The 12,971-nt window shown below is 44.1% G+C and overlaps 1 protein-coding gene across 1 annotated transcript in view; it reads right to left on the bottom strand.

Annotated features, from left to right (window-relative positions):
* cnksr2a (connector enhancer of kinase suppressor of Ras 2a) overlaps positions 1-12,971 on the bottom strand; it is a gene marked incomplete at both ends in the record, with an annotated part of 59,361 nt that overhangs the window by 12,863 nt on the left and 33,527 nt on the right. The window contains 8 exons of the mRNA XM_080489816.1: positions 1,437-1,504; positions 3,080-3,151; positions 3,244-3,317; positions 4,717-4,892; positions 7,020-7,071; positions 9,454-9,668; positions 11,797-11,882; positions 12,734-12,892. Of these exons, the coding sequence (XP_080345942.1) occupies positions 1,437-1,504; positions 3,080-3,151; positions 3,244-3,317; positions 4,717-4,892; positions 7,020-7,071; positions 9,454-9,668; positions 11,797-11,882; positions 12,734-12,892 (902 nt within the window). The remainder of the gene's footprint in view (positions 1-1,436; positions 1,505-3,079; positions 3,152-3,243; positions 3,318-4,716; positions 4,893-7,019; positions 7,072-9,453; positions 9,669-11,796; positions 11,883-12,733; positions 12,893-12,971) is intronic.

Here is a 12,971-nt window from a genome sequence, read left to right as displayed (position 1 = left end):
GAGCTTCACCCGCCCACTCATCCATTGTCCTCTAGTCCGCTCTCTCTCACATACATATTAATGAATCTGTCATCACCTGAGCACATGTGAGTCCTTTCATCCACCCACCACTTTATTCATCCATTCATCTATATATGTATCCACACACACACACACACACACACACACACACACACACACACACACACACACACACACACACACATACACACACACACACACACACACACACACACACACACACACTTCACAAACCATCTGTATCCGCCATCTACTTTCACATCTCCATGTATTTACGTTCCATCCATTGCTCAATATATTCACTGTGTCATCGGTATCTACTCATATTGACGTCTATAAATGGATCGCTCATCACTCTCCCATGTATTTATTCATCACATCATCTGTTTAATCCTCTTTTCATTGATTTCATCCACATATCACTGGGATCTCGATCCATTCATTTATATATTTCTCCCAGAATGCTCATATTTTACTGACATCTGAGATCCCGGATTAAAACAACAGGATTGTAAGGACAATGGTCAACGTAGATTGACTGAACTTGCTGGTATAAAAGGGTAAAAAGGTGGAAAAAGGAAAGGAAAGAGAGAAAGAAAAAAATAGAAAAAGAAAAAATAAAGACAAATAGAAAAAAATTTAAAAAGGAAAAATAAAACAGGAAAAAAATCGAAAACAGGAAAATAAAGGTAAAAAGGGAGGGAAATAAATTAACAAAAAGAAAAGAAAAAAATGACTAGTAGAGGTAAAACTGCTCCAACCATCAGGAAACACTGATTTACTATCAACACTGAAATCACTTAACAGGTTAAAATAGCCAAGAAGCAGAAAATGACTGAGGTGGGAAAGAAAGTCCTAAAACAGCCATAACAAACCTGAAAATGTGTTCAAAATGATCTAAATTGTTCCTGTGACACTTCAAGAAGGCAGCCTCGGATGTTTTATGTGCAGTTTGTTTTTTTGGGGGGATGCGTTTTCTTCATTTGAGGTCATTTACATGTTTTGCGGCGCCACACAAATTTGATTTGGGTGGGAAATTGTGAAAATGGCTGTTTTGGTCATAAAGGTTGAAGACAACTGACGTCAGTCCAACAGTCAGAGTCATGAACACGCATGGAGAATGTGCTTTGAAAGAAAAAGGAAACCATAGAAGAAGCCATTATTATCAGCATAAAGTGAAATGAGCTTTACTCCCGCGACGAACCATCAAAAACCATAAATTCTTGGGTTTAATATCAGATTATATGAGTTCTAGCCTGGATGTGGAGAATAAACAAATAAACGTGTAATGAGGAGTCACTGGTGGGGCCCAATGACATTGGCTTTTCCCTCCCGGAGGAGTCGTGGGTGATCAGACTGCTTACAGAGCTCTAGTTTGGTGTTTGGTGGTTACAGACGGCGTGGCGAAGCCTCACCCTGATCCTGACGTATCCGCTCCCGCTCTGCGTAGCCCACGGCGGCCATGTTGAGTCGACTCAGCCACCTGACAGGAAAAAAACAAAAACCCACACGAGTTCACTGCTGAGTTGAACGTGACAAATAAAGCGGTTATAACACCGCACACTGCATGAAGAGAATGGATTTGACTTATTCTGACCTCATTCAAGCAACATTTACACTCCAAGTAACAATCAAGGAGATGCAGTAAAGCAAACTGTTCAATCACATCAACTCTTTGAGGATTCACTTCAATATCGTACATCAAGTTACATATTCAGGTTTTGTGTCTCAAAAAGATTCAGCATGTCACCAAGTCACACTCATTTTGTGGATAATAACGTCTTAAAGAAAAAGGATAAGTTGATCAAAAGAAATTTAAACGCTGCGGTAATACATGCAGCTATTCTAATGGAATCTACAGAAAGTCTCCTCCTCTCAGTCTGGTTCAAGAGTTTTTCTGTCCATCTCTTCTACGTACTCATGGAGAATTGTTGGTTTTTCTCTCAAGTACCTTGAAATGACTGTCGCCTCTGCTTCCTGATAACGTCTCCTCTGAGGATAAATATCTATTTCAGAAACTGGAGTGGATTGAGATTATCTATGATGTTTTTAGGATGGAAAGAATTACATTTGACATAAGACCACAACAAAACGTGTTTCTGAAAAGATGGATCATGTATGTTACAGCATACGGCCATCTTTTATATAACGCTAAATGGTCGGAATCGTCTCACAAGTTCCTGTCAGGTTTACTTCATTTTTAAAGTTTTATTTTTTTAATATCACAAAGGTTATATTATGCAAAATTGAATTTCTAAAGGATCTCCAGCAGTACTACTCGTCCCCATACCTGGACTGACGCCCCAGAAGTGAAGACAGTCTGTCCTCTCTGTCCCTGGCTTGTTTCAGGTTTTAAAAAGTGTGTTGCTCCAAGCAGCCAATCAGAAATCAAACCCTATATAGTGTCATCGGGGGTTCAGCCAATCCCAATCAAGGTAGGCCCTCCCTTTGACTCCGCCCACAATTAGGCAGCTCTGCTCTGGCACATGGCACCACGAGAGGAAATACTTCCTCCTCTTCCCAAGATGGGCATGTGTGGGCGGAGCCAGTCCAGCTCACACAGACACAGCAGATTCTGAATGCAGCTCCTATGAGCCAATATTCAAATGAGGAAAATCAAGGAGGAGCTAGAAACTTAGAATACTGAAGTTTTCTGGCCCGACCAGACCAGGAGGAGGAGGAGAACAGGAGGAGGAGGTGAACTTTAAGAGATTGTATCACAGTATGGAGGAAGGACCATCATCGCCGTACTATACATTTATATAAATGTGGACGTATTGTGGAGATTCAGCTGTAGTGTACAGATGAATGGATGACAAAGGCAAAATGTTATGTGAACCATGTAAAATACTAATAAGAAATAAGAATTAAAAAAAGGAAACGTGTCGTATTTGGTCTATAGAACCCAAACTGAATTGAATCGTGGATTTCTGCTGAAGCATCAGACCCTGAATGAAATGAAGAGAAACTAACAGGAAGCTGCAGCTTTTCCATCCAGCTGGGAGTTTTATGTTTTTTTTGCATGACCTTCATCCGTGTTGGGCACACGCTGCTTTACCTGTTCATGTCGTCCACTCCATCTGCTGCGAAGTAGAAGCTCTTGACCTTGGGGTGACAGGCTTTGAAAGCGCTGGAGAGATACGGGGAGTTATTTATTTATTTATTTATATTTGCACATGAACACAGGATTATGCAGCGGGCGCGTCTCCGTGGAGGACTTACTACTTCTTGCGACACTCGCTGGCTCGGTCGATCTTAAACTCTGGAAGACTGACAAAACCCTCGGCCTTCTCGTCCTGAGCAGACGGAGAGAGGGAGGACAGAAAACTCAGCTCGTTTAAAGGGCGGCGGGAGAAAGTGAAAGCAAAATGACAGCCGTTTTCCTTTCTGCACAGGTTTTATGAATCACTTTGGAGACTCGCCTTTCAGTCTGACAGAAGGTAAACAGGAAGTGGCAGATATCTGGGTCAAACGCCACGGTTTGTTTACACGCGTGAGGACGCAGATAAATGATTTAATGCAGGTGGTGTTTCAGGTACAAAATGAAGTGGGACTTTTGGTAATACTCGAGGAAGAGTGCAAACAATCCACGGGAGACTATTTCACAACATTTCACCGAAGTCTGAGCAATAAACTGGAATAACTACTTAATTACACCAAAATCTTTTTAAGTGAAATTTGCCTGCTGCTGACGATGATGACGATGATGATGACGATGATGATGACGATGAAGTAAAAAATGGTCCAACTAAAGTGATTAAAATTGCTATTTTTTAAGAAAAAAGTAAACGGAAAAGAGGAAAGGAAAGGAAAGGAAAGGAAAAAGAAAAACTGAAAAAAGGGAAAAAAGTGGAAAAATCTAAAAGGAAAAAGAAAAAGAGGGGAAAGAAAAAAATAGGAGAAATAAGAGGAAAAATAAAGGAAAATCCAAAAGGATAAAAGAGAAAGAAAAAGCAAGAGGAGGAAAGAAATATAACAAAAAAACAACAAATAAAATAAATGTGAAGCTGCTCTGAGCATTAGAAAACACGGCGAAATAACTAAAGAGGCTAAAACAGCAAAGACTCATAAAATATCTTAAAAAAAACTAAGTACCTTAAAAAATGGCCACAGAAGCTAAAAATGTCGTAAAAATATCTAAATCAAGATATTATCAAATGTAAAAATATGAAACTGACAAACAATGAAAAATAGATCAAAAATCATGGATGAACAAACTCAAACTTAAAAACATAAAAAAAAAGAGAAATTTCACCCGTTTGTTTCCCAAATTATGAAAAAAAAAAAGGAACGTGAAGGTTTTATATGTAGTTTTTAAAATGAACACATTCACACATTCTGGACACAGTTTGGACACACGATGATAAAAATGTAAGTAAATGAATGATTCCAAATAATAAATGAATGAATGGAAAACTTCACCTGTTTTTTAATAGATAATAGATTTAATAGTCTCAAGATAATCACCACCAACATTTTAACAAGTCAGAGTAGAAGTCAGAAATCTTACAATCAAACAATGGAAGTCGCGGGATCAATAGTGGAGGCAGAAGTTTTCGGAGTATCACGGTGGGGTGATTTGTATTTCTTGACGAAGTGATTTCAGACTCCTGCATGACGTCCGTCAGGTTTTCATCACTGGCCTGTTATTTCGCTCTCATTAGGAATCCGTGTGGGGAGCAGCGGAAGACCTACCTCCTCGTTGATGTACCAGTAGAGGCAGGTGTCCTTCAGGACGAACCAGTACTTCTTCCACTTCTGGGAGAAGTAACCCTTGGCGTCCCTCTTCCTCCACAGCCAGCCTTCGCAGTCTCCTCGGCCCAGCGCCTTGCAGGAAACACGCCTCCGACTCAGCGAGGTCAGCCCTCGTCCTGGAACGACACGGCATGTGAAGTGAGAAACGCGTCGATCAAGTGCAGGTGGTACGAACGCCGCTCGTCGGCGTGAAGACAAGCTTTCACGTCCTAATGGAGCGGTGATTCTTGGCGGGACTGTGGTGTGTGGATTTGATAAAACGCTGCAGTAAGGTAAGAGGTGTTTAATAAAAAAATTGCTTTTCTCTTCTGGCATAAAAGCCCTGCGACATTTCCCACAGCCGGCTGCTCATTAGAGATTTCTGGAGGGATCTGTTTGGCTGCAAGTTGGGAAACAAGACAGAAGTTTTACTGCCGGAGATCCGACGTCCCATTTCCTTTCTTCTCAGCGGATCTGAAAGGAAACTGGAAAAAAACCCAAAGCTCGAGTCACGCAAAATATCTCAAGAGTCGAGATGTTTAATAAGAAATAAAGCCTTATAGAGAAGACTATATCTATATATATATATACGGTATCTGTTCAATAAGTCCAGCCAGGAAATATCCTCCCAATGTTAAGAACACCGCGAACAGAGCAGATCAGGACACGTTTCTTTTCCGGGACAAAAACAATTCTGTCCCAATTTGCTCTGCTTGAGACGTCAGTGGATTGGATGTATTGGTCCCAGACCAGGTCAGGAATAATCCTGGCCATATCAGTTTTTTTTCCATATTTCAGGACTTGTCCGTGGCGGTGTCAGAATAAAAAGTCAGGTGACTCCACATAAAGCTGAAACCGCGGCTATGCTTCCAGCTGATTGATACTGACAGCTGGACGATGAAGGCGGCTTCATTTAAAGTCTAAAAATTTTAAGTGCGTCCCGGACAGAACGAGACAGGTGCTCGCCCCGAGGACAGCCCTCTCCTCTCTGTTTACTGCAACTTGTTCTGAGACCCGGGGAGGGAGTGCAGGACTACCCAGCAACTCAGCCACCATGCGGTAGGCAATGAGAAATCCCCGGGAGCGTTCGGCGGGCGCTACAGAATAGTGACAGAGCTCTAAACTGTGTAAAACACACCATCACCGGACTCTAGAGCAGAGGAGACGTGCTCTTCATGCTTCCCCGTCCGGCAATCTGATGTACAGTCTGGGTTTGGAGGTTGCCAGGAGAACAGCACTGACTGCACTGTAACTGTAAATTTGGTTCTGAAAAGTCGATCCTGAAAACCTCCAAGATCCTGGATTTGCTTCATGCTTATCGTCTGAAACCATCTTTAAATGGGCCGTGAACGAGTCCCCATCGTTCCAAAAAGCCACAATCATCCCTCATCCTGGACCACGAGGTGAAGCCACAAGCGTCTCTGACTTGTTCTCATCACATCTTGGAAACTTTGGTCTCGCTGCTGTAAACAAACAAAGACGTCGGTGAAATGTGCAGATGGAGTGAAAAGCTTTCAGGCTTTCTCAAGGCGGCAGATGGTGAAACGAAGCGAAGGCAACATGTTGATCCTCGTTAGTCTGGTGGAGGGAATGAAAAAAAAAAACAGCGGTTGTGGTCACAGAGGCAAAGAAACTGATTGTGGATTAAATCAAACCTAAGAGGGAATTCATTAAATGATCAACAGTCAATGAATTGACTTCGATAAGGGAATTAAAAGCACGATTAGGTCCGATCCCATTATAATGGGACCAGTCCGATTCCATCAGGAGGAGGTCTGGACAAAGCCGCCATCAGCTCTCGTTTCAGTTCAGAGTCCTTCATCAGAGACAGGAGAGTTAAAAGGACCAAAAAACTAGAGCCTGCAGGTCGACCCACCAACCTACCAAACAAATCCTCAAACTCACATAGAAAACATTGAATGTTTAACGCAGCTTTCTGAAACGAGTCGTCACCTGGTATTGGCACATATCCAGCCCCCTTTAGCTCGTCTTTAAATCAGTTCTTAAATTAGGAAATCTAATCTAATCTAATCTAATTCTAATTCTGACCCGTTTTCATACAGCTAATTCCTCCAGCGAGGAAAACATGCGAAAAGCTTCAGGTACACAGTAAGAGATGCTTTTTTTGGACTATTCAGTCTTTTGCATCAATAAAATGGACTTTAAGTTGTGATTTCTGGCTCTAATGGGGCTTTAGGTCAGTGACACACAATAACAATCATCAGCTGGAGTGACGGAGGGTCTGACCACAGCTCGGATCTTACCTTTATTCTTCTTCCTGGTCTTTGTCTGCAGAGAAGAGGACTGCTGATATGTCTGAGGGAGAGAGGGAGAGAGAGAGAGAGAGAGAGAGAGAGAGAGAGAGAGAGAGAGAGAGAGAGAGAGAGCAGCCTGTCAGCATGAATCAGTGGCCTTTGTTTGCTGCAATGAATCCTGGGATATAAAAGATGACGGATCTCAGGGCGGGCAGGAGTGATGACACGAAGCCCGAGACGTCCCGGGCACAAGAAAAATGTCTCATTATCTCTTCCTCTCACGCTCGTGTGCGACCGCCGAGGACGTTTCTCTGAACAGGTCGCATGTTCAGGTGATGGAGCAAAAATAGCGGCGCTGCGACGGGCCTCTGGGAGTAAACCGAGGCGTCGCTAACAAAACGGGCGAACATCCGGAGGCGTTTCTTTGGCCGGTCCACTGCGGCTTGGAGCCATTAAAAGTTCCTCTGGAGAAACTTCGGTTTAAAACGACGTCACAGGTGTAACGTGTCGAATCTACAAATCGTTTCCTTTGTTTGGCTGAACTGAACACAGAATGTGATCCGGGGGCTTTTATCAACGCAATCAGAAGCGTTCGTCGTGACTCTCAAAGTAAATGTCAGAACTTTTACTCGTGAAAATGTCATGCATCAGATAAAACCACGGCCTCTTCGATATCTTTTATTTTTTTAGAAATCCCCTGGTTCCTAAGACCTAACACCTTCCTCGTGACATTCGTGAGAATCCTCCAGCTCTTTAAAGTCCCAAAACACATGAAAATGATTTGCTCTTTCAGTCCCAGCAGCAGATGTGACTTTCTGCGAGTTTGACGATTAAAGCTCATTAAAGTTAATCTGTCTCCTCTCTCTGAGTGGATATACTGCATCTGAAATGGATGAGTGAATTAATATTTTCAAAAATCCAAAGTCACTCCGGTTGTAAAGCTCCTTGAGTTCGACGGAACAAGTGGAACAAGTAAGAAAGTATTTGAAGAAGAGCCCCACGTCTCATCTTTGTTATCTCGGATGAGCTCCATCGCCCTCTGTCCCTGCTCGGATTAAAGCAGTAGTCTGGATGACGCAGCGATAAGCGCCGCGGTCTCCAGACAGGAACAATAGTTTGAAGTGTCGTCGCCTCCGATTGACCGTTTCAAGCGAAAACCCTTTTTTAAGTTTTTAATTCAGAAAAGTTTCCTGTTTATATGTAAACAATGTCCGTTTACATGGAAACTACTGAACCCAATGTAGTTTTCATGTTGGGCCACTAGTTGGTGCTGTTGCAGTTTTCCGTCATCGCTGGAAAACGATGTGTTCCGGTCAGTTGGAGGGGCTCGGCTGCAGAACCTCGACGGGGTGAAACTGGAAACACATCTAGAGGCGTGACCTCTCTGGACGGGTCAGACGGGGCTCTGATGTCACAGTGTTCCACGTGTCGGAGGCTCTGGAGCCGGGCCACTCGCCGCTCCGCAGGGCAGACGACACGGGCCCGCCCACTCCCACTCCCACCGACACGCCATCTGCCATCGCTGCAGCCGTGCACGCCGTAAACACGCGGCGGGGCACACACATGCAAACGCTTTTAATTTCCCGAGAGATGCTGTCGGGACGTGTGAGGTCACCGCCGGTCAGGAGAGCGGCGAGCTCGGGCGGACGTCACGGGGGGCGGGGTAACAAGGAGTCAGCACTCACCGGAGCACACTTCACACGGCAGCACTTTTTCCATCGGGACATTTTCCTTTCTCTCTAATCACATCTCAGACGGTCAAAACAGAAGAGCGGCGGAGTTTCATAACCTGGTTCTTCAGCTCAAAGCTGCATCATGCAATCTCCAGGAAACGAACCGCAACACGGCGTCTTTACACTTCAGATGCAGGGCGTCATTTTAGAGGGAAGGAGAACTTTGTTGTGTTTTTCTCACTTCAAATCTCTCAGAATTCACCCAACTACCACGAGTGGTTCAGCTCAGCTTTAAAATGAAATATAATAAAGAGACAAGTTAACAGTTTGGTTTAGTTAATGACGACGGATTGAGAAATTAAATGCTTCTTATACGTGTTATTGTTACGGGGATATAGACAGAAAACTGTGTTTGTTGGTCTCACCAGAGGATGAATCATAATAAAATATAAAAGAAGTAATAACATAAAAAAAAATAGGAAATAATTAAGATTGACCAGAGAAAAAGAAACAAACAAAAATGGGAGAAAAATAAATAAATGGAAAATTAAATTCAAGTAAAATAAATGAAATAAAATATCAGCAAAATAAAAAAAAATAAAAAAAAGCTGAAAAATGTATTAAAAAAGAGAAAAAAGCAGCAAAAACCAAGAAAATTAATAAAACAAATATTTTTGAATATTAGGAATTGATTTCAGAAATAAAAATACAAATAAGTTAAACAAGCAAACAGCTGATTAATGAAGTAAATAAAAACATTCTTGTCTTACGTGGTAGATGGAGGCGGGGTCTCTCGGAGGCGACTCTCTCTGATTGGTCTGCAGCACGTAGTGGGAGGGGCTTTGGCTGTGGTGGCTCCGCCTCTTGGCGCGTTTGGCCGTGTCGTTGGAGCGTTTTCCGGGGCGGGCCGTGTGCGAGGAGTACTCCTCGGCGACGGTCCGCTCGTCGCCGGCGGACAGCCCCACGTAACGCATCAGCGAAGCCTCTGGGGGACACAACAATTCAGACGGTCTTCGTCGGTCTCAGCCGACGGATAATCGGTCGTGACGCGTAGAAGTAAAACACTGAAAGGTCACATTATTCACACGCATCAAAATCCGGGCACTTGTTAAAGATTTTGACCTTTAATCCGCTCGTTTTAGTTAATCACTTAATGCAAACATCTTCTGAGGGGGAAACAATCAAACTGTTCATGCCCTTTAGCTGCAGCCCCCCCTATCGGGTCGATTAGCCTTCACCCCCCCCCGAGTTCAGCTTCTTTACACACTTTCACCATAAGAATTTTGAAATGTGGTTTGGTTGATTTTAATTCGAGACGAAATCAAGCTGAGAAAATATAAGAATTCTTGCTGGTGATGTGCGTTCTGATTTAACGTCTTTGGTAATTGTCTTACATCTGTTACGTCCAAAACTGCAACTGGATGTGAAAATCCAATAAAACTGAAAAAATAAAAGCAGCCACCGGCTGTCCTCCGCCTCACAGTCACTCATCCACGGGCCTCCTTCCTAAATAACCCTTTACATTAGCAGTGTTGCCACAGTTACCTTGAAAATACAATTACTTTAGTACTAGTTACTCCTATAAAACAGCTGCCGACAACACCCCCCACCGTCTCAACATGAAAATGACAACCGGTTTTGCTAAAACTCTTCAACTCTCCCGCATTTACTGGATCTGGACCGGAGTCCAGGTTTTTTGTTTAAGTGGAGGTGGTGGTGGGCGGGGCTTCCTGCAGACAGGTAAATCGGTCTGCTGAGGAAAATCACAAAAATAGTGTCACATCTCTACAGTTGTGTTTTTCTTGCAACAATTCAATGATGATGTTCGTTGGTTCCTATTATCTTATGGTACTTGAATGCACCATTTGAGTGAGTTGGCCTGTGATAGGACAGTCAGTCAAGCGTGAGGAGACTGCGTCAGAAAAGTCCCTCCTACCTCCTTTTCCTTTAACCCCCAGAAGTGTTTAAGTGGCAGCCATGGTAAGGAACCTCCTTTAGCCTAGGAACTAGTGATGCTTCCTTTAGAACCTCCTTTAGCCTAAGAACCACTGATGCTTCATTTAGAACCTCCTTTAGCCTAGGAACCACTGATGCTTCCTTTAGAACCTCCTTTAGCCGAGGAACCACTGATGCTTCCTTTAGAACCTCCTTTAGCCGAGGAACCACTGATGCTTCCTTTAGAACCTCCTTTAGCCGAGGAACCACTGATGCTTCCTTTAGAACCTCCTTTAGCCTAGGAACCACTGATGCTTCCTTTAGAACCTCCTTTAGCCGAGGAACCACTGATGCTTCCTTTAGCCTAGGAACCACTGATGTCTTGTGTGAATCTTCAATTCGTTTCACACAACATCAATTCCAATTCCAGGTTTTGGTGAAAATGTAGTTGGGAGGTAGTTTGCTTTTCTTCACCTTCATGACAGTCGGCTAAATTTGTTCCATGATTCTCTGGAAGTCTTTTTTTTTTTTTTTAAACTTCTCTCCACCTCTCAGTGGGGAACAAACGGTCGGGAGGAAACCGTCTCTCTGCCTTTCTTAACCTGCCATCACTTTCACTTTCCACCTCTTTTCCTTGTTTTTAAAAATGTTTTTTATTTAACTTCTCTCCACGGGGGAAGAGAGACAGGGCTTTCTCTACCTCTCTACCTCTCTACCTTTCCTCTCTTTCTCTTCCTCCCCCTTGCGGTTCCCACCCTCCCCTCGGTTGCTAGGCAGCGGCCAGACCAGAGGAGAGTGAGACGGCGAGAGTAGCTGCTGTCAGCGTCGCTATGGCAACTGTGTGACTGATTCAGGTGGAGGTCAGGGAGAATAGTCTTTTTTTTTTCCTCCCCTCCTTTCTGTTTTGCCTCCTCTCATCACTCTTTTCTTTTTCTTTTTTTTTAACACCCCTCCTCCTCTCTTTTCTTCTCTCCCTCTCTTCCTTCTTCCTCCTCTCATCCCCTCTTATTTCATTCTTCTGGGACGTTAATCACAGCGAGACTTAGAGGACGACGACGGAGACGCATTGATCTGCACTCACACGAGCACAGACGTCTCTATAATCCACGGGGACGGGAGAGTTTTTTTTATCTTTTTAAACAAAACAGCCCAAACGCGCTCCGCACGACGCCGCTCACCTCTGCGGCTTTCTCTGTTCAGCTTGGCCGGGTCTTCGTAGTCGCCCACCCAGTTACACTCCACAGGCATGGAGATGGGCCTCAGCCTGCCTGCAAACACACACACACACACACACACACACACACACACACACACACACACACACACACACACACACACACACACACACACACACACACACACACACACACACACACACACACACACACACACACACACACACACACACACACACACACACACACACACACACACACACACACACACACACACACACAGAGAAGAAGCTGAACCTGCTAGACAGTGAACAATCGGAGGATTCTAACAGCCTGAAAGCTGTTGATCATTTCTTTGTTGCGACATATTCCCCCTGCTTGTTGGAGAACCTGTTTACGAGCCATAATTGAGCGGTGGCCATGCATTAGAAGGGACGAGTCTGTGGGCTGCGGACCGCAAACAGCATTTATCACCCACGCCGTCAGCGCCGCTGCTCATCCCACACATGCACGTTTGAAAAGAGGATTAAATGGAGTTGTTTGAGAGTTACTGCTGAGAATCAAGGGATTATTTTAAAATTCCAGCGCCGATATTCACCTACAACGTTATGACCACAGACGTAAAGCAGAAAGCAGAGAAAAATAAATCTTCAATCAAAACATTTTGAGGGAATTGTTTCCACTGAATTTATTATAAATCTACTGATAAAACACAGAGAGCTTGCAGTTCCCTAATTTAGGTAAAAATGTTTATCATCAGCTGTATTTATGGTTAAAATGACAGAAGCTGGTGTTCAGATCGGTTGCAGCCCGATCCATCGCTCCAGGCTTCATCCTGGCTCTGCAGGTGGATCCCGCTCCCTGTAATTATTCTAGAGTGGCTCATTTCAGCAGAACGAGGTTGACCTCCCTCAGAAGCACTCCATCAGGGCCAGAACACCAACCGTATGTGGGCGTGGTGCAGTACACCGACTCCTCCTCCTCTCGCCGGCGAGACTCTTGATCCAGGAAGGAGTTGGGTGACTCAGAGCGCTTAGCAACGCTGACGCCACCGTGGTTACGCGATGCCTCGTCTCCAGACAGGGCTCCTGTCTCATCGCTATAGCAACAGCAGAGGTAGATGGAGAGTACATCAGAGCTCGTCTCCGCTGTGACGCGTGGGGGTGGGGGCTTGGACT

The sequence above is a fragment of the Lipophrys pholis genome (genome assembly GCF_963383615.2).
Source record: "Lipophrys pholis genome assembly, chromosome: 20".
NCBI lineage: Eukaryota > Metazoa > Chordata > Actinopteri > Blenniiformes > Blenniidae > Lipophrys > Lipophrys pholis.
The sequence above is the reverse complement of the archived record's forward strand: the minus strand, read 5'-3'. Positions and strand labels throughout refer to the sequence as shown.